This window comes from Acanthochromis polyacanthus, chromosome 15, assembly GCF_021347895.1.
Source record: "Acanthochromis polyacanthus isolate Apoly-LR-REF ecotype Palm Island chromosome 15, KAUST_Apoly_ChrSc, whole genome shotgun sequence".
NCBI classification, from domain to species: domain Eukaryota; kingdom Metazoa; phylum Chordata; class Actinopteri; family Pomacentridae; genus Acanthochromis; species Acanthochromis polyacanthus.
In genome coordinates this window covers 33,054,472-33,080,494 of record NC_067127.1, presented here as the reverse complement: position 1 = coordinate 33,080,494, position 26,023 = coordinate 33,054,472, and the positions used below count along the sequence as shown (strand labels likewise).

At 41.8% G+C, this 26,023-nt stretch overlaps 1 protein-coding gene across 7 annotated transcripts in view; it reads left to right on the top strand.

The window, feature by feature from the left end:
- Positions 1-26,023, top strand: part of arfgef3 (ARFGEF family member 3) — a 105,197-nt gene that overhangs the window by 24,868 nt on the left and 54,306 nt on the right. For 5 of the 7 annotated variants that reach the window (XR_007947132.1, XM_051959745.1, XM_051959743.1 and 2 more), the window contains exons 6-18: positions 8,213-8,329; positions 8,452-8,497; positions 9,414-9,498; positions 11,124-11,228; positions 13,694-13,818; positions 14,075-14,322; positions 15,900-16,012; positions 18,754-18,886; positions 19,817-20,478; positions 21,173-21,528; positions 23,339-23,505; positions 23,622-23,787; positions 25,515-25,622. Coding sequence is in view for 6 of the 7 variants with exons in the window: in XM_051959745.1 (XP_051815705.1) it covers positions 8,213-8,329; positions 8,452-8,497; positions 9,414-9,498; positions 11,124-11,228; positions 13,694-13,818; positions 14,075-14,322; positions 15,900-16,012; positions 18,754-18,886; positions 19,817-20,478; positions 21,173-21,528; positions 23,339-23,505; positions 23,622-23,787; positions 25,515-25,622 (2,431 nt within the window). In the remaining variant the exon portion in view is untranslated. The remainder of the gene's footprint in view (positions 1-8,212; positions 8,330-8,451; positions 8,498-9,413; positions 9,499-11,123; positions 11,229-13,693; positions 13,819-14,074; positions 14,323-15,899; positions 16,013-18,753; positions 18,887-19,816; positions 20,479-21,172; positions 21,529-23,338; positions 23,506-23,621; positions 23,788-25,514; positions 25,623-26,023) is intronic. The other 2 variants (XM_051959744.1, XM_051959742.1) reach the window with 1 other exon arrangement.

Genomic DNA, 26,023 nt, shown 5'->3' with positions numbered 1-26,023 from the left:
ACCTGCACCATAGACTGTATACAGTGGGTACGGAAAGTATTCAGACCCCTTGACATTTTTCACTCTCTGTGTCATTGCAGCCATTTGCCAAAATCAAAAAAGTTCATTTTATTTCTCATTAATGTACACTCAGCACCCCATCTTGACAGAAAAAAACAGAAATGTAGAAATTTTTGCAGATTTATTAAAAAAGAAAAACTGAAATATCACATGGTCAGAAGTATTCAGACTCTGTGCTCAGTATTGAGTAGAAGCACCCTTTTCTGCTAGTACAGCCATGAGTCTTCTTGGGAATGACACAACAAGTTTTTCACATCTGGATTTGGGGATCCTCTGCCATTCTTCCTTGCAGATCCTCTCCAGTTCTGTCAGGTTGGATGGTGAACGTTGGTGGACAGTCATTTTGAGGTCTCTCCAGAGATGCTCAATTGGGTTTAGGTCAGGGCTCTGGCTGGGCCAGTCAAGAACGGTCACAGAGTTGTTCTGAAGCCACTCCTTTGTTATTTTAGCTGTGTGCTTAGGGTCATTGTCCTGTTGAAAGGTGAACCTTCGGCCCAGTCTGAGGTCCTGAGCACTCTGGAAGAGGTTTTCCTCCAGGATATCTCTGTACTTTGCCGTATTCATCCTTCCTTCAATTGCAACCAGTCGTCCTGTCCCTGCAGCTGAAAAACACCCCCACAACATGATGCTCCCACCACCATGTTTCACTGTAGGGATTGTATTGGGCAGGTGATGAGCAGTGCCTGCTTTTCTCCACACATACCGCTTAGAATTAACAGCAAAAAGTTCAATCTTGGTCTCATCAGACCAGAGAATCTTATTTCTCATAGTCTGGGAGTCCTTCATGTGTTTTTTGGCAAACTCTATGCGGGCTTTCATGTGTCTTGCACTGAGGAGAGGCTTCCGTCGGGCCACTCTGCCATAAAGCCCCAACTGGTGGAGGGCTGCAGTGATAGTTGACTTTGTGGAACTTTCTCCTATCTCCCGACTGCATCTCTGGAGCTCAGCCACAGTGATCTTTGGGTTCTTCTTTACCTCTCTCACCAAGGCTCTTCTCCCACCATTGCTCAGTTTGGCTGGACGGCCAGATCTCGGAAGAGTTGTGGTCGTCCCAAACTTCTCCCATTTGAGGATTCTGGAGGCCACTGTGCTCTTAGGAACCTTGAGTGCTGCAGAAATTCTTTTGTAACCTTGGCCAGATCTGTGCCTTGCCACAATTCTGTCTCTGAGCTCCTTGGGCAGTTCCTTCCACCTCATGATTCTCATTTGCTCTGACATGCACTGTGAGCTGTAAGGTCTTATATAGACAGGTGTGTGCCTTTCCTAATCAAGTCCAATCAGTTTAATTAAACACAGCTGGACTCCAATAAAGAAGCAGAATAATCTCGAGGAGGATCAGAAGAATGGACAGCATGTGAGTTAAATATGAATGTCGCTGCAAAGGGTCTGAATACTTCTGACCATGTGATGTTTCAGTTTTTCTTTTTTAATAAATTTGCAAAAAATTCTACAATTCTGTTTTTTTCTGTCAAGATGGGGTGCTGAGTGTACATTAATGAGAAATAAAATTAACTTTTTTGATTTTAGCAAATGACCGCAATGACACAGAGAGTGAAAAAATTTCAAGGAGTCTGAATGCTTTCCGTACCCACTGTATAAAAGATGGATGTCATGACTGTGGCATCCCCCATTTGTTTGTTGAATATCGTACACAGAAAATGAATGTTTTTTTTTAACATTTTAGAACTGTCATTTAAAAAAAAAAAATACTCTTCATTTATAGATTATCCCTGTTTTTGTTAAACTACAGATAATAACTTGGAATAGCTGAGAAATAAAGTAATCAATCAATTAATCAAATGTTTATTTATATAGCTCTTTACAACAGCCCAAAGGGTGACCAAAGTGCTACACGGTGAAAAACAAGAGAATACCTGTTCTAATTTACACAGTAACTGTAAAAAGAAAGAAAGAAAAAAACAGATCGAAAAGAAAACTGTGGTCCGTATAAAAAAAAAATCTGTATTTTTTATACATTAAAATTTATTTCACAACATTTAACTGTTATGTTATTTAATTTTACATTCATTTTTATTGTTATTGATTTAATTTATTTTTTAAAATAATTGTTATTTTATTTATTATATTTAACTCTAATTTTATATTTTTTTTGCAGATTCTACCTAGTGAAATTACAACAATAACCAAAAAACTAGGAATTTACATGTTGGCTGTAAACAAAAATAAAATAAAAAATACACAAGCGGAAAAACTGTAAATCATGTTCCCTTAAAAAAAAAAAAAATCTGTACTTTATCAAATAATTATTAATTCTTTTATAGTGTGTGACTGTCAAATGACAGTGTTTAATTGGATTTACAGCAGCTAAAAATATGTATTTCTGCTATTTGCTGTTAACCCTTTAAGCTTCAGTCAATTCCAGCCGTTTTCAGTACAAAAAATCGCTAATATTCTATTTTTAAAAAAAAAAAATGACGAAAAATACAGGGAATATTGGACGCACATCACGAGGTGCATTTCCTTGAAAACGACCGATTCGTGGATTTTATACCGACTTCAGGACATGTTTTGGACAAAATAGTTTACTGGCTTGTGTTGTCTGGATGTAAAAGGTTGGATTATGGCCGTTTTTTGTGGAATCTTTTTTTCTGTGTGTAATAATGAACCCGGAAATGTGAGTCGCGCTGTGTGCGTTGAAGCCGCGTATAGAGAACGGATGGATGAATATTCGTTTTTGTCGGACAAATGTGTTTTTCTCACCCGCTGTGGTAATCACATCTGAAAGTGGTTTATACCGGCAGATTCATGAGAATCTAAGCTTTCCATCGGCGTATAGTGTTTGTATAATCGTGTTTGCAGCCGTCGGACATTCTTGAAATTCCTATGCAAATTAGTAGGACGCACTGAAGCGTAAAGGGTTAATATTAACATTTTTATAGTTTCAGAACAGTACAATATTTCAGTATTTCACCTTTTTTGTGTGACGCTCTTGCTGCCAGATCATCACTTCTTTTTTTTTTAAAGGATTTTCTTTTTCTATTTTTATTTTCTACAGTTTGTTGAACTCCTTGATTTGGTGGTTAGGTATCTTGCTCTTTTGAAACTGGAAATGACAAACAAGCGGCACAGCTCAATCTGTCAGTCATACGATAACTCTGCCCTAAAGCACACATTGCGTTATTGTCCATTTTACTGTAAATGAGACTAAAAGCTAAACAAAAAAATAACACCTTGCTGTTTGAAGAAGTTGTGAAACTAGCGATTAAGACCCCAAACTCTTCAGGAAAATGCCTACGTAGGTACCAAATTAAGAGAGAACTGGGGTCATTTTCTCATAGACTTCTATACAGTCTGACATCTTTTTGGAACCTAAGGAGATGCCCCCTGGTGGCTGTTAGACAGAATGCAGGTTTGAAGCACTTCCATGCTGGCTACAACCAGGTTTTATAGACAACTCATGGTCAACTTGTTAAATCTAGTGGGAACTGTTGGTGAAACATCTCTACTGCGAAACTGAAACCTAACATATGAATTTTAAACCTGAACCTTTAGTGAAAGTCAAACTTGCGATATTGCACGTTTTAGATGTCACGGAACAGAAAACATTTCTCATTAGTCACATGAACAGATAGTAGTAAAATACATCATGTGTATATCTCAGGGCTCCAACTTGGGCCTAACCTTATTTTCCATCTACATTAATGATGTTGCAAAAGCTGCTGGCAGTTCCCTGATCAATTTGTATTCTGATGATATCATCTTATAGTCAGTTGGCCCTTTATTCCACTCTGCAGCATCAACTCTTCAGCTAAGCCTCACTTCTGCTGAGCAGTCCTTTCACAGCCTCCACCTCAGCCTCAATAACAGTAAAACCAAATGCATCATCTCTGACAGGAGGATTGTTGTGTCCAGCCCCCCTACAATCAGCTGTACAGATGGCTTGCCTGTGAAGTACGTCACATCCTATAAATATCTAGGCTTCTGGCTGGATTCATCTCTGTGTTTCGCCACACACATTAACACTCTTCAGACCAAACTCAAAGCCAGACTAGCTTTCCTCTTCCACAGCAAAGCCTCCTTCACTCATGCTGCCAAACACACCCTCATCATGACGACAATACTCCCCATTCTAGATTATGGTGACATCATTCACAAAATGGCCCCAAGTACGGTGCTCAAAAAATTGGGCACTTTTTATCACTCAGCTATACACTTTGCCACTAACGCACCTTTCCACACTCACCACTGCGATCTCTATAAATTGGTGCGGTGGCCTTTCCTTCAAACCCGGTAATTTCACCACTGGTCTGGGCAACAGGCCTCCCTACCTGTCCTCTCTTCTTCACATCGCCCATAATTCATATTGCACTGGGTCTAGTGAACACATCAAGCTCATCTTCCTAAATGCTTCTACTGTTTTTGGACATGCCTTGTTTCGCTTTGCAGCAGCTAACGACTGGAGCTCCTTACAAAACACCCTCAAACTTACAACTTTGACTGCACTCGCCACCTTCAAGCTTAAACTCCAACAGATTGTAGCTGTCTGTTGCGGCTGCTTATCACTTTGGACCTTACTTACATGCATACTTATATGTATATACACACAAACTTTCTTACACCTCATGCACATTTTTTCCACTCACATGCACATGCTCCCATGCTTCTTACTTGTTTATTTGTGTTCGTGTGCGTTTGTTCCTGCTGGCTCCTCTTGGCCGGGTCATGTCTGCAAATGAGAACTGGTTCTCAAACATTTTCACTTGGCAAAATAAAGGTCAAATAAATAAATGTGTCTTTTATCTTGTAGACTTTGTGCAAATGAGCAGCTTTATTCATATCAGCTCCAGAGACATGACCTCACATTTCTGGGCTGAAGATATTAAATATTAAACCTTGATCATGTTCTTACTTGCACTAAACGGCAGCTATAAAAACGGACAGCATTCACTGACTGCAGGAAGTGCAAGCATTAAAACGATAGGAGCTGAAAGGAATTGTAATTTTGGGAGGCCGCACCTTCTCACACACATACATAGTCACTGCAGCTGTGAGGCCTAATGGTGCAGGACGTATTGATCTTTCATTGATTAGGCAGGTGATGTAAAACATCCCCGAGGCGACCAAAAGTCGAATCTGAATATAATTAGCAGATCCGCTCTTTGTTTGGGTTGGCAGCTCTCAGCCCCTCAATTCTCAGAGGATAATTAGTAAAATAAATCCTGGCATTTTTCGTTGACATTTCCTCTTGCTTACCTCTGCAAGGGTTTGTGATATTGAACAGTTCTTATTGGAGTACACTGTGTTACACAAACTTAACCTGAAAAATCTCCTGGTGGGTTTGAAAGGCAAGTTGTTGCCAAAATGACACCATTTACAAGAGCCAAAACTGTAAAAACAGGAAAGTCCTTGAACTAATCATCACTGACATCATGTTTTGTTGAAAAGCTAAACCAAATCACGTTGTTGTGCATGTTTCATTTTTAAAAAGGCAAAAACAAAGCCTTTGCATGAACCAAATTCTGTAAAAACTAAGTATTTTGCAACTACGAAGTACTCAGCTGTGACAAAATGACAGAAATTCAGGAAGTTTTTGGTTGAACTGCAGGCAGTGTAGGGAAGACTAAAGGTACTGATAGATTTAAAAGTGTAATTAATAAAATATCTGTGACATGTAGACCCAGCATTTGGTAACACCCAGATCCTTGGAGAAAATACTGAACATTTTCTGCATTTTTGTAAATAGTCAAAGAAATTCAGCTTTTGTTTGTCCATTTTTATGATTTGTGGCATAATAATTGTGTCATACTACATAAGTTATAGTTCTGAGTTCTCTCTACTTCTAGTCATGGTTATTGTGTTTCCATAGAGGTACTGAACTTTATATTGCAGTGAAAAATGAGCCAACAGTAAGTTAAAATATGACAGAAGCAAAAAAATTGTCTTTGTAGTTCAGAGGGTTAATCAGGTACAGCTTGACAGTTTAATTAAATCCTTGAAATTTCATTTAGAAAATGGTAAAATAAATACAATTCTTTGAAACTCACTCACCATTGTAGCATAAAATAATCCAATTCAGAATCACTGTTATGAGCACAAGTCCATGTGATCTCAGTAAACCAGTGTTTTTCGTTTTTATCATCATCTCTACAATCTGAACATTTGCAATAAACGCATTACGGAAGAAGTTTGGACAGTCACTTGCAGCCTCAGTCAGCTTCATTCAGGTTAATTGATGTTAATTTGGTTTATAAGAGGTGTTTTATTATTAGCAGAAGAGAAATTAGTCTTTAATTTCTTTTAGTTGTACTTCTTTTTTACGTTGTTTAATTGGGTGGATATCCATGTGCAGTTTGTTCTATAAAAGCGTGATTGAAATAATTGATTTAACTTCTTTATTTGGTGATTATAGGCTGTTCAGTCTTTGAGGTGTATGTCCCAATCACATCACAGACGGAGAATGTTATGAAACATCAAAAATTTTCCTCACGTCTTGCAGATTTCGTCTCACTGATGCTTTAATATTTCAGGTTTTTTCTCAGACTGTGGAAATCCACACCCAGCAACCCTACTCCTGAACTTCACCGTCTTCAAACAAATACCACAAAATAACATTCTTAAAGCTTCTTTTAAGTGGAAAAAATATGCCAACAGGGCAAAAAAAGTCCTTCAAAGAGACTCGGTCTTTCTGTTCAGATTTCCTGCAGCTGTTTTCGTCTGAACTTTAAGCCTTTATTACTGAATCCTCTGAATTTTTAGTCAGGAATCGGCTGCGTGTTGTGATTTTCGTCACACTTTGAACATCCTTGAAGGTTTTTAAATAGCAAAAACTGCACAAAGCAAAGTGTCTGTGTTTGTGCACTTACTGGCTAAATATAAGGAGTGAACCTTGACTGAGGGTCCATGAGAGCTAAACCCCCCCCCAAAACAGCTATACTCTGAAGATACAGCAGTGATAAAAGCATCCAGTGGAAAGTGTGTGTTGTGTCTGATGTTGTGTGTGTGTGTGTGTGTACGCGTTTAGCTATACCGGTGGGGACTTGTGGGGACTTTGACCTGACTCCACACCATCTCGGTGGGGACTCGCGTCACGGTAGGGACCAAAAATGAGGTCCCCACGTGGGGAAACAGTGTTTTCTTGGCCATGTTGTTGTTACTGAAAAAAGTAAAAGTGCAAAAACGTTTCTTTAGGGTTAGCCATTGTTTTGGTCTGGGTTGAGGTTAGGGGTTAGATATGAATGGGAGTCAATGGTAGATCCCCACAAGAATAGGAAAACACTGTGTGTGTGTGTGTGTGTGTGTGTGTGTGTGTGTGTGTGTGTGTGTTTTAGCATTTGCTACATTGTGGGGACCAAATGTCCTTACAACTGTAGGAAATCCAAAAACTACGTCACTTGTGGGGACATCTTTCGGGCCCCACAAGTTTAAACAGTGTTTTCTTGGCCATGTTGTTGTTACTGAAAAAAGTAAAAGTGCAAAAACGTTTCTTTAGGGTTAGCCATTGTTTTGGTCTGGGTTGAGGTTAGGGTTAGGGGTTAGATATGAATGGGAGTCAATGATAGATCCCCACAAGAATAGGAAAACACTGTGTATGTGTGTGTGTGTGTGTGTGTGTGTGTGTGTGTGTGTGTGTGTGTGTGTGTGTGTGTGTGTGTGTGTTTTAGCATTTGCTACATTGTGGGGACCAAATGTCCTTACAACTGTAGGAAATCCAAAAACTATGTCACTTGTGGGGACCTCATTTCGGTCCCCACAAGTTTAAACAGTGCTTTCTTGGCCATGTTGTTGTTACTGAAAAAAGTAAAAGTGCAAAAACGTTTCTTTAGGGTTAGCCATTGTTTTGGTCTGGGTTAGGGTTAGGGTTAGGGGTTAGATATGAATGGGAGTCAATGGTAAGTCCCCACAAAGATAGAAAAACATAGTGTGTGTGTGTGTGTGTGTGTGTGTGTGTGTGTGTGTGTGTGTGTGTGTTGCTGACTAGCTGCTGTCTCATCTCGCAGTGATCTACAGTGTTCCTTCTGTGACCTTCTACTCCGTCCGGAAGATGTTTGACACGCTGATAATACATCCTCCTCCTTAGTCTGGTTACCGCAGCGACCAGTGACGCCATGGAAACCTCCTGTAAATCTCCCCCCGACTTTCGTTGCGTGTCCGTTCTTGTGCGTCACAGCTTTCTGTCTGTGTGTGTTTCCAGGTGTGCATCAAGACCTACGTGTCGAGCTGCCACCAGCGCAGCATCAACACGGCGGTGAGGGCGACGCTGAGCCAGATTCTGGGAGACCTGACGCTGCAGCTGCGCCACAGACAGGAGGTCAACACACACACACACACACACACACATACACATACATGTACACACATAGTCACTATGCAGGTATACATGATGTCACATCGGGTTGAAATTCGTGCCCTCTGCTCTGTGTTGGTCCTCAGGGTGCTGATGGAGATGAGGTGACTGCACCGCCGCTGCAGAGAAGAGGTACATCGTTACCTTTATGTCTCCTCTATTAGCTACAAGACCGTAAAAAACTCTATTATATAACATAACATATGATTTATTGGGCCCTGTGACAGACTGATGACCTGTCCAGGGTGTCCCCTTCCTTCACCCGAGTCAGCTTAGATAGGCTTCAGCATCCCCCGCTACCCTAGTGAGGATAAAGCGGTGTATAGAGAATAGATGGATGATTTATAGGCATGGAATACTAGCTTCTTATGAACAGATGCAGATACAGGAGTTACAACAAAGAGACGAGTGAGGGAGGCCACCAAGACACCTATGACGAAGTAGAAGTACATCTTACACTGGTTGGGGACTGCAATTCATGTTAAATGAGCCTCACAAGTTGCTGTTATGTTCTCAGAGGATAAACCCTTCTGACCTACACAACAAAGTGACTCCTCCTTTGGCGCTTTACTTCTTTTTGCCCTTGTCGCAGCAAGAATCCAAAAATAGCAAAGCCTCTGCAGTTTTCTCCATCCATAATGTGTTCATTTTGAATGAAGCACTAAAGCCTCAGAGGCCAGCGGCGGCTGTGGAAGTTCAGTCATGTTTAGTGTCAACCACAAACTCTTTATAGCTGGTATAAAACCGTTGTAATCACCAATCTGAAGGTAGTGAGAAAACACCTTCACAGAGACGTTTCAATGCTTCTTTATGATCCCATAAACAGTCACATACACATGAAGGGTTCAGACAGATGCTTCAGCAGGTGGAAAGCTAAACAGGTTCACAGCGATCGTGTTGATTTTATTATATTTATTACAGAGGAATGAAGAGGGGGAGGTGAGGGGGAGAAGAAGTAAGACACGGGGAAAAGTAATGAGTTTTTTATCGCTTTAGGTGCATATTGAACAAAGATAAAGTGGAATTAACCTTTTTACGGTGTTTTCAGATATTTCTCCCACCAGTCAGGCGCTGTGTGAAGACGTGGTGACGGTTCTGACCGTTTTCTGTGAAAAACTGGAGTCGGTAGACGGGTAAGGCTGCAGGTTTCCTTCAGATGATCCTTCTTGCTCTTTTGTTGTCGTAAATGTGGAGAGAATTCATCGTCTCAGACTTGTATGCGAATCATTAGGCTTTAAAATAGGATCATGAATTTTCAGAGAATTGCCGTTAACTTGAGTAGAATTGGCTTTGTGCAGGATCTGAAGAAAACAGTGTTATATACTTGTTAGTTTTGGGTGAGATGCTAACAAAAGCCTCTATAGTGTGTTACAGTGTGCATTTCTCTGAGGTCGACTATATAAGTCGCTTTTAGCTCACATCCAGTTAATTTGCTGTTCAGGTGTAGTTAACCACGCCTGACGTACGTCAGCGGGGTTACTGCATTCGGTGCAGTATCTGGCTGGGTAAGTATGTATGTGGGTATGTATGTGTGTATGTCCGCTCCGATATCTCTGCAAGTGCTGATGTCAGGATAATCAAACATGGCACTGAAGATCGGTCTAAGGTCCCCTGCTCAGTTGTGGAGTTACAGGTCAGCAGATCAAGTAGGAAGGGATATACGTAGGATGATCAAAATTGATACAGAGTCATATGCAAGTATTTATTGCCATCTACTGAAACACGCCAGTAGATGGCGTGGTTCTGCCATCTACTGAGGGCTCATCTAGTTTAGTTTGTTTTTTTTCATAGAAGATTTTTTGTGGCCACACAAAGAGACTTTTCCCACCACCAAAAAAGTACCTGTACACAAAGATAAAAAAAATGGAGATTAAACACAACAATTTCAATGTTTTTAAGTAGTTTTGGTAAATGAAATTTAATTTCCTCAACTTATAATATACAATCTTATTTATAAAATGCTCAGAAACAACAGAAAAGTACATATATTTCTGCAAAATAAGGAACACAGATGTAATGCCTTTACTGTATGCAGAACAGTCATGCTTATTATTGTAACTATAGACAAAGTTGACTGTATATAAACCCTCCGTGATGCTACACATAGGTTTCCTGAAGAACGGGGTTATCATTTTGACAGTACCTGGCTCCTCCTAACTCCCAGCTAATTCTAAAATGAATTAACTGGGTGTTATTTTACGCCCAAATAGACTCTAAGTGGATGAATAATTTACCATTCACCCCCTGTAGAGTTTCCATCAGCATGGAAAAAAGCTATAGAGACCAAAACAGTTTTTGAACCAGGCTGTAAATGTATTTATTTCTATTGTAAAGTTGGAGATTTTAACAAGGAACTGCAGTTTTTGGCACCTCGGCATTGGAGGTTGTTGTTAAGGCCCATTCTGAGGCAGGAAATCCTCCTCCTTGGTCAAAACTTTGACACAGAAATCAAATTATATTTGCCACAAATGGTTATCAGATGGATACACTGTTAGTGAGATTCAACATGGCCATAAGTCAACAGTTTACAGGTAAACCTGCGCTTATTGTCTCTCTTTGATCAGTCCGTCTTGCTTTGCACTGCAATCAGTCATTGCTGAAAAGCAACTTCTAGTTCCCTCTCAGATCACCCACTGTGGATTTTCTAACTTAAAAAAGAGTCCTGCTTATTCCAGCTTTAAACTGAGGCCATCTGACTTGTGGCGACTACATTACAGAAAAGCTTTTTTTTAAAAGTTTGTGTGTTTCCTCCCTCCAGCGACAACCAGCTGCTGCAGCTGCTCTACCTGGAGTGCATCCTCTCTATGCTCAGCAGCTGTCCTCCCACAATGCACCTGTCCAGAGGCTTCACCGACCTGGTGTGGTAAGAATTCCCAGTGCTGCACACATTATCACAAATAAAACAACAAGCCAAAATATGCTCTTGATTCTTAATATTTGTGTTCAGATTGAGGATAGAAAAACCTCTCCTCTGAGGATTTACAGAAGAAATAATGATCAATTGTTGTTTTTTGGGGATTATTTGTTGGTTTCTGTTCATGCTGTTAAAATTTATGATATGAAATCATGCAACTTAAATGTAAAAATATTTGAGACTGCAAGGAAAAAACTATATGAAATTAAAGCTGGAAGCAAAGTTGGTCGGGTCCTTGCATCTTTGATGGTCAGCAAATTCACCTGTGTCCACCAGGTGACGCTGCGACTGAGAGTATATTTTGGCCTATGGCCTTTTTGATGGCGACCTGTCATAACTGTCCACTAGGTGGCGGTGTCACTGTGAACATATATTGGCCTAGGTATGTTGTCAGGGCCAGACTGTGATCACACATGTAAAGTTAGAGGCAGATTGGAGCACGTACAGGCGAGTTAGACAGCACTTCCTGTGTCATGGCGAGTTGTCGAAATTCTGCCAGCCGCCATTCCCACGGCCTTTGTGGAGCATTTTGAAAACTTTTAATCTCCCATGCCTGGTTTACATCCTGGACAAATTAAAGCTCTGTTGGGATTACGCTGTTTGAGTTTATGCTTTTTGAAAATGTACAAAAATTGGTTCAACATATGTAGGGTGACCATACGTCCTCTTTTGCCCGGACATGTCCTCTTTTGAGAGGCTGTCCGGCCTGTCCGGCCGGCGTTTATAAAGTCCTTCAAATGTCCGGGTTTTTGATCTTGCCTAGCTTGAGCGTGTCACAGACCAGTGTATTTATCATGGTAGTGTCTACAGATACGGACCCGTACCCGTAGCACGTGGCCTACGGATACGGCACTTTCCCTTATCATAAATATTAATGAGCCGAACATAAATATTAATGAGCCGGCTGATGACCGCGCTTCGTGATTGGCTGGTAATCCGACGGACATAAATATTAATGAGCCGGTTACCATTCACGTTGAATGGTTCTTTTGGAAACACGCTGTGAGAGGCGGAGTTTGAGCCGAACCCCGGAACGCTCCACACTCACTCACTCCTCGCAGGCTGACAGGCAGGTAGGCACATTGCGAGAGAACACTCGAACCGAAAGAAAATGCCGAAACGCAAATGTCATTTCACTGATGAAATGCGAAAAAAGTACCCCTGTTTTCGTCCGGGTCGTGTCAAATGGGAGGCAGAATGTACAGTCTGCAAAGCTGGGACTTATGTCTCTGTAGCTAATAAGAAAAGGAAAAAGAAGGGGGAAAAAAAGGACTGTTGACTTGAGGCATTATTTCTATATTTTTTTCATTTGCCATTAGACATTATTTTGAAGAATGGGCTCACTGAACATTAAAGAATAGGCTACCTCTCTTTTTTCTTTTTGTTTAATATTTTGAGGCATTATTTCTATTTTTACATAATTGATAATTGGGAGGTTATTTTGAAGAATGGTACTCTACCTGACTTTTCCTAACTAAGGTGTAAATGTCAGACTTAAGAGAGATGATTATTTCTTATTTTGTTAAACATCTGAATACATGTGTTCCTACACAACTTGAGTCAATAACTATTAAAGACTAGAGCATGCCATATTTGTATGTGACTGATTATATTGTTTAGGAGAATTGCTTTAAATTAATAAATATATTATTTATAAAGCAACTGTTTGTGAGTGTTTTGGGCTATTTTTCTGTATATCCAGGTAAAGTGTTCTTTTCTGGGGAATTCAGAATATCTGTTTAACTGAGTTTGAAGCACAGAAAGCCCCCTGACCCACGGAAAACCCCTAAAAATGGGGGGGACTGAAAATTTTTCACGCGCGAGCTGGAAGTGTGTCCTCTTTTCAGAGAAACAGAATATGGTCACCCTAAACATATGTCATATAATTCAAAATGGCCGACTTCCTGTTGTGTTTTGGGTGTGGTTATCAATTACATTTCTGTGCATCGGGACGAGTTACATGTGCCTACCAAATTTCATAGCTGTAGGTGATATATACTGGTTGTAGAGCCTGTTTGAATTTTTCCAGGCGGTGTTATTGAGCTATTTTGGCTAACACCTATGCAAGTTCCATAAAATACAAAATGTTTTATGCTGTGTGTGCAAAGTTTAACGTCTTTTCAAGTATTTTTAGGCCTTCAAAATTGCGATTCAAAAAACAGAAGAGAAAATAAAAAGAAGAAACCCACTAGTTCTAAGAGGGTCCTAGGCTCCTTTGGACCCTAATTACGTCTGTTAAAATGTCCGTTGGATGTTTTATGTGGTATATTTGGGAATCATTCGTTCAGTTAATAATAATTTGAGATTTCTTTGATAGTGGTCAGTTTTACGTCACCACGCTCCTTTATTGTAATATACTGTGTCCTAATAAAGGATCAGTAATCCTAAATATCCATAAATTTTTCCCCTCACAGGAAGCAGCTGTGTCCGTCCCTGGTGGCCATCATGGGAAACCCTGTCAACGATAAAACCATCGCCTCCCATCACGGCTACATGTCAGCTTCAGAACGAGATCGGCTCTCGGAGAGACTCAGTCTGGGTAACAGGATTCACAAGATAAACCCTCTTTAGGGGCATAGCATTTATACAACGTGAGGGCCAGTGTGAGCTAGAAGGAGTCCATATGGCAGACATGAAGAAAGAAACTAATTTGGTGTTTACAAAGATTGTGTTTAATGATGGCTTGTAAAATGTAATCAGCTATTAAGCTCAGTAAGCTAACGGTGTGTGAAGAGCTGCTGCTGTTGGAGGGGAACTGACTCAAATGCTTCCTTGTACCTCCTCGTTCTCCTCAGGAATCGGCCAGGAGGTGGACTCCTCTGCCGGGGGAGTGTCCGATCAGGGCCGAGGGTCCGGCTGCTCCTCCAGCGCCCCCGCCAGGATCGCTCCGGTAGTCCGGACAGTGTGCTACATCGCGGCAGAGCTGGTGCGTCTGGTGAGCTGCGTGGAGTCGATGAAGCCGGTGCTGCAGTCGCTCTACCACCGGATCCTGCTGTACCCGCCTCCCCAGCACCGAACCGAGGCCATCCGCATCATGAAGGAGGTGGGACTAGGAGACGCTGTTTTTTATCATGATCTGAAGCATTTTATAACTTTCTCCTTTGTTTTAGTTTCGCCTCTACATGAGCGTAAGTAATTAATCCATCTCAGTTGATGTTCAACCCTCTGAACTCTAGTTTTGAAGCAGTTTCTAGGCATTTTTTTTCACAATTTTCCTCTCTGTGGGCTCAACTCCTGCCCCTAAATGGCTAAAAGTTGGCTAGAAATAGAAAGAACTCATGTCTACTGTGTAGTATAACGAAATTATGCTTTTTTTTAATCTGAAAAAGATAGAACAAATGCTTGATTTCTTTCATTCCTTATTCTACAAAAATTCAATGAAACTGGAATTGAGATGTGCAGAGTTGTGTCTAAGTGTCCACAGCTGTTACCCACACTGGGAAATAAAGATGGTGACTCTACATATTACATGTTTTATACATACAGCGCTGTTGAAAAGACCCAGACAATTTCACGTTTTCCATGAAAACTCATATTTTTATCCATGCACTAACATAACTACACAAGGGTTTTCTTATCACCAATGAGCCTTTCAACACCATTAGCTAACACAATGTAGCATTAGAACACAGGAGTGATGGTTGCTGGAAATGTTCCTCTGTACCTCTATGGAGATATTCCATTAAAAATCAGCTGTTTCCAGCTAGAATAGTCATTTACCACATTAACAATGTCTACATTGCATTTATCATTAATTTAATGTTGTCTTCATTTTTAAAAAATGATTTTCTTTCAAATATAAAGACATTTCTGAATGACCTCAACTTTTGAATGGTAGTGTATTTTAGATAAATGCTTTTTTTTTGATATTGTACTACTTGTACAATAGAAAAGTCCCTAAATTTTTGTTATGTGACCGTTGCTCACAGCTGAGTCACGAATAACTTCCTAGTTGAGCAGAAGAGCACAGAATTATTTCATTTTTACAGACTCTAGTTTGAACAAATTCTTTATTTTTGGCAATTTAAAAAAAAGACGTGTGATTTTCATTAAATATTGTGGTTTGGTTAGTTTACTTTACTACAGAACAGAATCAGAAAAAACACTTAATTTGTCCCTCAGGGGCAATTAGGTGGGTAAAAGCAGCACAATTAAAAAGGGCAAGAGAAAGAAAAACCACAAAAAATGGATGAGCGATAGCGGCAGGTTATGTGCAGCGGCAGGTCTGCTGAAAGTACTAAGTAAAGGCAGCAGAGACCATGTAAGTGTCAGAGATGTAAAACAGCAGATTTTGTACAGCAATAAATTAAACATAAATTCAATAACATAGCAATTAAACAGTGGATTGAACAGCAGAATGGCAATGTCATAAATGTTTAGTTCAAGGACAGTTGGAAACTTCAAGATCTGACTATTCTTTTTGTTTTTACAGTTTTTAGTTTTGGTAAATAAGTCATTTTTGTTGAAGACCACTAGACTTATAAACCTCCCAACAGGTTTTAGGGTTCTGAAAGTTAATCAGCAAAGTTTTTCAGTTTTTGACACAGAAATCAACGAAATATATTCTTGGAAATGAGACATCAAATGAACATAAATGAGTTGATTCTCCCTGTGTGTCAGATTCTGGGCAGCCCCCAGCGGCTCTACGACCTGGCCGGTCCCTGCATGGCTGAACCTGAAACCAGGAAGCGCTCCTTCTCAAAGAGGAAGTCTCACCTGGACCTGCTGAAGCTGTCAGTAACTCATCTGTCTTTGCTTTTTGTTTGATTTGTTGTAAAGTCAGAGACTGTTAATCTCCTGAAAAGCATCATGTTGAGCAGTATATTTGCTTTGCTGCTTAAGTAGAAATCAATACACTGCATTCGCTCACTTATTAATAAAAAAGGTGTAGATTTTGGTCACATTTAATAAAATACTGCAATCAACCAAAATCAAATGCGAACTTTGAATCTTAAGTAATTTTTCTGGCAAATCAGTTGTGTTATAATGCAGCGGTCCCCAACCTTTCTTGTGCCACGGACCGGTTTAATGTCAGACAATATATTCACGGACCGGCTTTTAAGGTGTGGCGGATAAATACAACAATATAAAATGATACCACCGGTTAGGGTGACCATACGTCCTCTTTTGCCCGGACATGTCCTCTTTTGAGAGGCTGTCCGGCCTGTCCGGTCGGCGTTTATAAAGTCCTTCAAATGTTCGGGTTTTTGATCTTGCCTAGCTAGAGCGCGTCACAGACCAGTGTATTTATCATTCACGTTGAATGGTTCCTTTGGAAACACGCTCAGAGAGGCGGAGTTTGAGCCGAACCCCGGAACATGTATTCCAGTGTGGGACCTTCGCGCTCGTCAGCTCGTCCGAAGCGACCTGAAACTGGCCAGACGAGTAGATATTACGATATCTACATTCTTGCTCGACCGCCGCTCAGAAAGACATATTAAACTAGAAAAGCACTCGGAGAGTGCAGACCTCCGCCAGGCCATCGCTCAATTGTACAGATGACCAATCGGAGTTTGTTTGTATGTCTGTTTGTCTGTTAACAGCATAACCCAAAACGTAATGGACGGATTTAATTTAGTTTTAACAGTTTGTGCACAAAGCATACAGTAACATGCATGTACACTGTAACAGCACAGTGTCTTGACGGCGGCGCCGCCGCACGCACGTAACGGTAGCGTTGCGCGCGCGTGTGACGGTACCGTACGCGGCGTCGCCGCCACTTCGTTCCGTCGGTCCCGACTCGCTCGGGCAGGCCGAACCGGCCGCGCGGAATTCGGCTGTCGCCTGGGATCGATCCGGCGGCCTCTGTCTGTACAATTGAGAGATGGCCTGGCGGCCATCCCTCGCAATTGTCCTTCGACCTTCAAAAAAATCCTGGATCCAGACGGTGATCTGGATCACCTCCAAAATCTAATCGATTGTTACTTTTGCTCTTCCGGACATCCTGTAAAAATTTGGTGAAAATCCGTCCATGACTGTTTGAGTTATGCTGTAAACAGACAAAGAGACAGACACACACACACATACACACACACACACAGACGGACAGACAGACAAACAAACTCCGGTGATTACATAACCTCCTGGCGGAGGTAATGATTTCTTATCAATTTAAAACAACGAATAACTTCTCGGTTCTCAACCTGCAGGAGGCCGCCATCTTGTCTCATTGCGCATCGCTTTCGCGCAGGTTTCAGTTTCCGGTTGGGGTTCGTGTGGATGTTGAGCGATGTCGATTCCGACTCTAACCATTTATTTATATTTATTGCTTCGGTTCCCAACTTTCCTTAGGGGTCTCGCTTCGATCATTGAATGACAGTACAGAGGGGGCTATAATGGATAATGAAGAGTTTCATTTCCGATTTTTCTTATTATTCGATGTTTGGAGGTTCGATTTCCACATCTCCACACAGGTCTCAGTTTGGATCACACAGGTTATTAGGGCAGACGCTTGGGTTTTGTTATCAAGGAATATTCTCAGGGATGATGTGGTCTTAGGACTTTTTTGGTATGACATTTTTGTGATATTTTTGTACTAACTAAGAGACTTTGTGCTAACTTGTCTAAGTCATATTTGTTCTTGTTGGTCAGAGAGACTATTTAATGATAATATGAAGATATTAGTATTGGATATGAAGATATATAGACTTGGTATGATGATGATGATATTATGATATCTCATATTTGCTTATCAGAGATAAGTTTATTTCAGTGTTAGATAGATGATACTAGTAATAATGTACATAGTTGTTATATTAAAAATTATCTCAGGATGACGATCTCAGGATGATGATCTCAGTGCTACTGGAGGACTTGATGCTACATTTAAATTTTCAATGTTATTTCTGTAGAGTTGCCATATTAAAAGTGATCATAATGATCTCAGGATGATGATCTAAGTCTTACTGGAGTGTAGTGTTAAAGTTACACAAGATATAATTAAAGATTTTTAAAAAAGTGACTTTTTAATCAATTTTATTTTTTGCTTCAACCAAAAAAAAAAAAAACGCTGCGAATTACGGACGACCAGAAATTTGTACGGACTACCAAAATTTGGATTTGGCAGGAGTTGGTCGTCCGTAATTTGCTGTACGGATGACCAAGGATTTTGACGAAGGTCCCACACTGGTATTCATTCATTCACAAAGCAGTACAGAGGCACTCCACACTCACTCACTCCTCGCAGGCTGACAGGCAGGTAGACACACTGCGAGGGAACACTCGAACCGAAAGAAAATACCGAAACGCAAATGTCATTTCACTGATGAAATGCGAAAAAAGTACATCAGTGAGTCACAGACAGATGTGGAGGAGAGAATTAATTTTAAAAAATAAAACATCGTTCAGAATCAGATAATAAATAATACGGAAATAATGTAAGTTATGCATTTTTTCTGTGCGGCCTGGTACCGGTCCACGGCCCGGGGGTTGGGGACCACTGTTATAATGTATATCTGTGTGTTTGTTGTTGCAGAGTGATGGACGGGATGACGGAGGCCTGTATGAAGGGAGGCATCGAGGCCTGTTACTCCTCCGTCTCCTGTGCTTGTGCTCTGCTCAGCGCTCTGGATGAACTGTCACAGGGCCGCGGCATCCAGCCTGAGCAGGTCTGTAGCTGAGATGTAAGGGTCATTCCACAATTGAAAGACATTTGGACTTCAAAACTTTAGAATTTCATTTTAGCTGTTTTATTTGAGATTGAATCTGGTCATCGGGGGGGTGGGACAAGAGAAAAATGGCATTTTAGGGTGAACTCCAGACTGACTTGGTATTTTGAAAAAAATATTTTCAAACATTCTTTTCTCCTAATTGTTTTACATTTGGTCTCAAGTACACAACAACTGCATGTTTTAGTATTTTTTCATGTATTATGTGAAATTTGATGGGTAGGACGTAAAATGTCCCACAGTGAGAGGGAACTCCAGTGATTTAATAATCCACTTTATATTAATAAAGACTTGAACCTCTGAACTGTGAAACCTGCAGCAAGTTTGAAATTGACGTTATCTTTTTGCAAATCGCCAAAATGGCTGTGTTCATTACAGCTGGAAACTGTAAAACTAGAATTGTCAGATTTTCAACTCTCTGATGGTCCTTTAAGTAATCATATGTGATGCGCAGTTTTCTCTGATAATTTAACCAAACCTGAGCTTAAAATCAAGATTTTATCAAAATTAGTTGTCTTCATGTTTTATTTAAAGAAATGCTAAAAAATAATCAGTTTTCACCAACCAGATTTTGAAAAAAACAAAAAATTCTGCATTTTTTGGCAAAATGGAAAAGTCATGAGTGACTCAGCTGTGACTAACAGCCATGTGTTAAAAAATTAGACTTTCTGTCTGAAATGAACCAAGCTGCAGGCTGTCCTTACACAAAGCACATAGGAGACAAGTATGAGGTCAACATAAACTAGTGCCTCTTTATTTGCTGAAAGCATCTCAGGGAGTTTGCATCGAGGAAAGTGGAAGTTATGGAAGGAATAAGCTTAAAAACGAGGATTAAATAAAAATTAATAGTGCTGCGGCTGTGTTTTCCAGGCTCGACTCCTCCTCAGACGCCTGGACGATCTGAAAGATGGAACCGAGTCGACTCGTGAGTCCATGGAGATAAACGAGGCTGACTTCAGGTGGCAGAGACACATCCTGTCCTCAGAGCAGCCTCAGTGGGACCCCAGCTCCTCCTCCTCCAATGTGGCCACCGCTGGGGCCACCGAGCGCAGCCCCGACATCAGCATCAGCATCACCACGGAGACGGGACAGACCACCCTGGACCTGGAGATGGGGGAGCTCAGCATGGGTCCGGGACACACCACTCCTGAGGAATGCGGCGAGGAAGCACGACTTCCATCGCCCTCGTCCTGCGGTGGTCAGGAGGCGACCAAACAAAGCGCTGGATCGGACCAGGGGAACCAGAGGGAGGAAGGAGGAGGAGGAGGAGGAAGAGGAGGAAGAGGAGGAGGAGGAGGAGGAGGAGGAGGAGGAGGAGGAGGAGGAGGAGGAGCAGCAGTGGAGGTGGAGGGACGAGTAGAGAAAGAGAGAAGAGGAGGAGGAGGAGGAGAAAGAGGAGGTGCAGTTCCTCCAGATGTGGTGCAGAGGAGTCACGCCCTCGTCTACCCCGACATCACCAACTTCCTGTCGGTGGAGTCCAGGACGCGGTCACATCACGGAGGAGGGTCACGGTACAGCGAGAGCAACTTCAGGTACACATGATTTCAGTTATCTTTCGTGGCCAGTGGGTTTTGGCTTTTTGAAGCTGCCTCTCAGACTTTGACACCATCTAGTGGCCAGTTTCAAAAAGACGTGACGGCACAAAGATACTAGCCTTGTTTCTAAAACAGTTTCATCCACATTTGAAAGCCTTCTGTACTAAACTTTTAATAGAAATGGCAAAGTTTCCAAAAGCAATTTCATTTTTTGTTAAGTTTTTCTTTTCATTTCTGGTAATTTTTGAGTTTTTCCAGAAAAGATAATGCGATTGATGGGAGTCAGAAGCACGTTTTTCCAAATAAGTTCTAAACAGAAGCTAATACAGAAGCTTGACAACGTACAAACTATATTTTATTATCAAACTTTGGCAGTTTAGCAACACAAATGAATTTATGCAGTAGAAAAATCTGCATCCATCCTATAAATACCAGCCCTGTGTGCTCATTTCTGAGGTTATTAGTCACTATTTCAACATGGTGCATTCCTGAATGCAAAACAGAAGGAAGCTTTATGGCTCACAGCTCCAACTGTACACACAGATTATTCTGATTGTGACAAACACATTTATAAATCAAGGCAGGATGTTGTTTACCTTCTCCAAAAACAATCTGAAATCTAAAGTCTGACTTAAATGTGATGATAAAGCAGTGAAATAGAAATGTCTTTATGCCTCTGTGTGTTGTCCAGCAGTATGGAGGAGCAGGATTTGTCCCGGACTGAGTTTGACTCCTGTGATCAGTACTCCATGGCTGCTGAGAAGGACTCGGGCCGCTCTGACGTGTCTGACATCGGTTCTGACAATGTTTCTCTGGCCGACGAGGAGCAGCAGACGCCTCGGGACTGTCCGGGTCACCGCTCGCTGAGAACCGCCGCCCTGTCGCTCAAACTGCTGCGGAACCAGGAGGCCGACCAGCAGAGCGCCAGGCTGTTCGTCCAATCGCTGGTGGCACTGCTGCCGAGGCTGCTGGGATTGGCCACCGCCACCGAGGTGGACCTGTCGCTGCAGAACTTCTCCTCCACGTTTTGCTCCGGACTGCAGGCGGGTGAGTCCGTGTCTGGGTGTATTGTGAAGCCTGGGATCAGAATAGAGTCTGTGTTTAAGTTGAGTGTTTGCTGAACAAACACGCCGTATTTGCTGAGGGAGGAGAGGTCGGAGCAGCTGCTGTTCCTGGATCAAATATAAAACAGTTTAGGAGTATCACTGATAGAGCACACGGATAATACAATATTTCTCACGGTGCACTACTGTTCTAATGTTTGGGGACACTTGGAAATGTCCTCATTTTTGAAAGAAAAATAGTTTTTTTCAACGAAGACAACATAAAATTAATCAGAAATGCAGTCTAGACCTTAATGTGTTAAATGCATATTCTAGCTGATTTATTTTTTAAAGTTATGTTTTTGCCTTTATTAGATCCTAACAGTTGAGAGGCAGTCAGGAAAGTAGGAAGAAGAGTGGAAGGAAGACGTGCAACCAGTTGAGCTATCTGGGTGCCTCTGCCTAATATTAATGTGTGATTCATTCATGAGGGTGATTCATCACTTCCACACTTAACAGAAATACTCACAAACATGCTGCTCATTCTCTCCCATTCAGGAGAAGAAAACTAGGCAGCAAACTGTGGATTTACCCAAAAATCAAACTCAGTCGACAGTAAAATGATGCTGTGGAAAAGCTAAATCAACTGCTGTGTAAATATTGACTGTGTGGCTTTAAACCATGAAAAAGTGAAAAATCTGAACCTCCCCTGAAAGCCACATTGTAGTTTTCACACTGTTTTCCTTTCATTTCATCACTTCAGAGCAGGAACAGTTTAATAAAAAGCTTTGGCTTCATGCATGACCCAGTAATCCATCAGCGAAAACAGGAGGCCTGCTGGGAGTTTTTACATCAGCGGAGCAAAAATTACCAGTGAAATTAAACTGTACGGTTAACTGACTTAATGAATTTGGTCGAGACTTTAAATCCCCAGCGTGAGTCTTTGATTAAAACACTCGACTCATCAGGCAGCAGATTGCATCTCGCTGCCTCCTGTCACCTCTGCATTCATTTTCTGTCTTCTTCTTGTCTCTCTTTACATATTTTACCGTCTCACCTCTCAGTGCCTTCCAGTTCTCTTTGCTTTGCCTTCTTTCTCTTTATTTAAATCTGACATAATCCCTTTTTGACTCGTAATTCTCTGCCTTCTTCTCCCTTCTTTCCACTTTGCCTGCCACCAACATTTTCCAAACATTTCGAACAGATTCCAGTTAATTTAGAAGGATTTGTTGACTTTTTTGAGGCCTAAAAGGAGACAGCTTTTAGTCCAAGATCGGTGTAGGTATAGTTAAAGTGTTGCCAGGACTTGGATCATGCAGTCAGGCAACCCTGCTAGTTTTCTATACTGAAGTAGCCACTTCAACCGCCAGTGTTCCACCAAAAACAATTCCAGATTCACTATTTTGAAGGAACACTGAAGCTACAGAATAATACTGAGGTGAAGCCAGGTCTTTATTTTTTATTTGATTTAAGACTCCACCAAGGAACGCAGCGGAGTCATGTGACAATCAGCGTCTGTCTGTCTGTCTGTCTGTCTGTCTGTCTGTCTGTCTGTCTGTCTGTCTGTCTGTCTGTCTGTCTGTCTGTCTGTCTGTCTGTCTGTCTGTCTGTCTCTGTCTCTGTGTCCGTCCGTCCATGCGTCCATGCGTCCGTGGTTTTTGTTTGCTTTGAACATTATTTGCACAATACTGAAGTGTTTTGTGTTGGAATAATGCTCATTATATCCCACATTATGTACCACACGAATAACTTCTACAGACTGGGCTGGCTAAGCAGCACCATTAAACCCCTGATACCTTCACTGGCTTCCTCAGGTGGGATTCACTCTCCGGGCTTCGAAGCAGGCGACACTCTGAGCTGCCAGTCCCTGATGAACGCCGACGGCCTCTACCTGGTGTCTTACTACGCTCTGCTGCTCAATCTCAAGCTCTGCTGCTGCGACTATTACAGACGGCGAGCGCTCACACCCGTCCTCAGCCTGGTGAGAACATCATGTAGTCTGTCAGAGCTCAGGAAGATCTCATCCAAGTGCCGCATGTGCAGCCGTGTGGATGAAATCTGTCAGATTTAATGTGTGGTTGTGTTGCTGTCGTGCAGAAGGAGTTTGTGCGTCTGATCCAGAGCAGCGGCGTCCTCGTGGTTCTGTCTCAGGCCTGGATCGAGGAGCTCTACCACCAGGTGTTGGAGAGAAACCTGCTGGGTGAAGCTGGATACTGGGGCTCTCCAGAGGACCACACTCTGCCGCTCATCACCATGCTGACAGGTGTATATATTAAAAGTAAAAGATGATACAGTTATGACAAATGATATTAGACTGAAGAACAGAGGTGTGAAATACATAATCAATCAATCAGTCAAACTTTATTTATAGAGCACTTTTCATACAAAGAATGTAACGCAAAGTGCTTTACAACATTTAAAAACATTAAAAACAAAAAGACTCATCCCACCCTCCCTCCATGTGGGCGCACACACACACACACACACACACACACACACACACACACACACACACACACACACACACACACACACACACACACACACACACACACACACACACACACACACACTCTCACCACTGTGGTGAGACATGGCATGGCACTGACGATTGTGGAAAACGCCTCCATTGGGGCCGTCCACACTGGGAGGAGCTCCAGGCCATGTCCACTGGAGGCGCCGGCACCCAGATCCCCCCGACCCCGACAGACACAGGAACCCCACACCAAGGTGGGGAGCCCCCCTACCAGCCGAGCCGAGGGGACCTGTGGACAGCACCCCCAGCAGCAGACCAGACACAGCCCCCAGTGTGGAGGACCCCCCTGAGGAAACACTGGAGTTAAAAGAAATAAACAAACAAATAAATAAGTAAATATATGAATAAGTAAAGCATGGAAAGTGAAAACAGTAAAATACATAAGATAATAAATAAGTAATGATAAGAACATAAGAAGGCTTAAAAGGTCAGTTAAAAGCCTGATTAAAAAGGTGTGTCTTTAACCTTCTTTTAAAAACATTGACAGTCTCTGCATAATGGTGAATATTCTAGTAATGACTGGTGTTTTGATGGTATGGTGTGTGTGTCTGTGGAGGACACACACAGCTGGAAGATCATAAAGTAAAACATGTATTTTTTGGTGATGACAGATCACATGCTTTTTAGAAAGGTGGTTGCTAGAGGTACGGACCGTACCCGTAGCCTGTGGACTACGGATATGGCACTTGCCATTTGCCAATCAGATACGCGAGATCTGGTCACGTGACTCCCGGTAGATGCTAGCGGTACGGACCCTAAACCTGACCCTAACGCTAACCCTAACCTTAACCTTTGCTTACCTTTCAACAGTTTGCAGTGGTTAGCAGCTTCTTAACTCGCGAGACTCGTGTACGGGTCCGTATCTGTCTGGCAAATGGAAAGTACCGGATACGGGTCCGTATCTGTAGACACTACCTTTTATATATGGAGGACTGAAAACATACACTACCATTCAAAAGTTTGGAGTCACTTAGAAATGTTTGTATTTTTGATAGAAAAGCTGTTTTTTTCCATTAAGATAATATAAGTCTAGACATAGTTAATGTGGTAAATGACTGTTCCAGCTGGAAACAGCTGATTTTTAATGGAATATCTCCATAGGGGTACAGAGGAACATTTCCAGCAACCATCACTCCTGTGTTCTAATGCTACATTGTGTTAGCTAATGGTGTTGAAAGGCTCATTGATGATTAGAAAACACTTGTTCAGTTATGTTAGCACATGGATAAAAGTGTGAGTTCTTATGGAAAACATGACATTGTCTGATTGACCCCAAACTTTTAAACAGTCGTGTATGTAAATGTGACGTAAAGGTCTTCCATTCTCTTCTGTCAGGGCCTGTAAAGTAAAACATTTAAACTACTAACAACTTAGACATCCTCTGTAATTATCTGTGATTGACAGCTTGTCCACGTCTTTGTAGTTTCTCATTCTCCTCCCTGTTTCTCCCTCAGATATTGACGGTTTGGGCAGCAGTGCGATTGGAGGTCAGATGATCAGGAGGGCGTCCAGCCAATCCCCTCTCAGCTGTGACAGGACAGGAAGTGACACGGTGATGGCAGGTCAGTAGATCATCTGAGTAAAACCGCCCCAAAACCTCAGAAATATGTTTTAGGTAACATTTATTCAGGGCTGCACAGTAGCTTGGTGGTTAGCATTTTCGCCTTGCAGCAAGAAGATCCCTGGTCCCTTTCTGGGATCTTTCTGCATGGAGTTTGCATGTTCTCCCTGTGCATGCGTGGGTTTTCTCTGGGTACTTCAGCTTCATCACACAGTCCAAAAATATGCTGAGGTTAATTGGTAACTCTAAATTGCCCGTAGGTGTGAATGTGAGAGTGATTGTTTGTCTGTATATGTAGTCCTGTGACAGACTGGTGACCTGTCCAGGGTGTCCCCTGCCTTCACCCGAGTCAGCTGGGATAGACTCCAGCCCTCCACGGCCCTGATGATGATTTAACGGTGT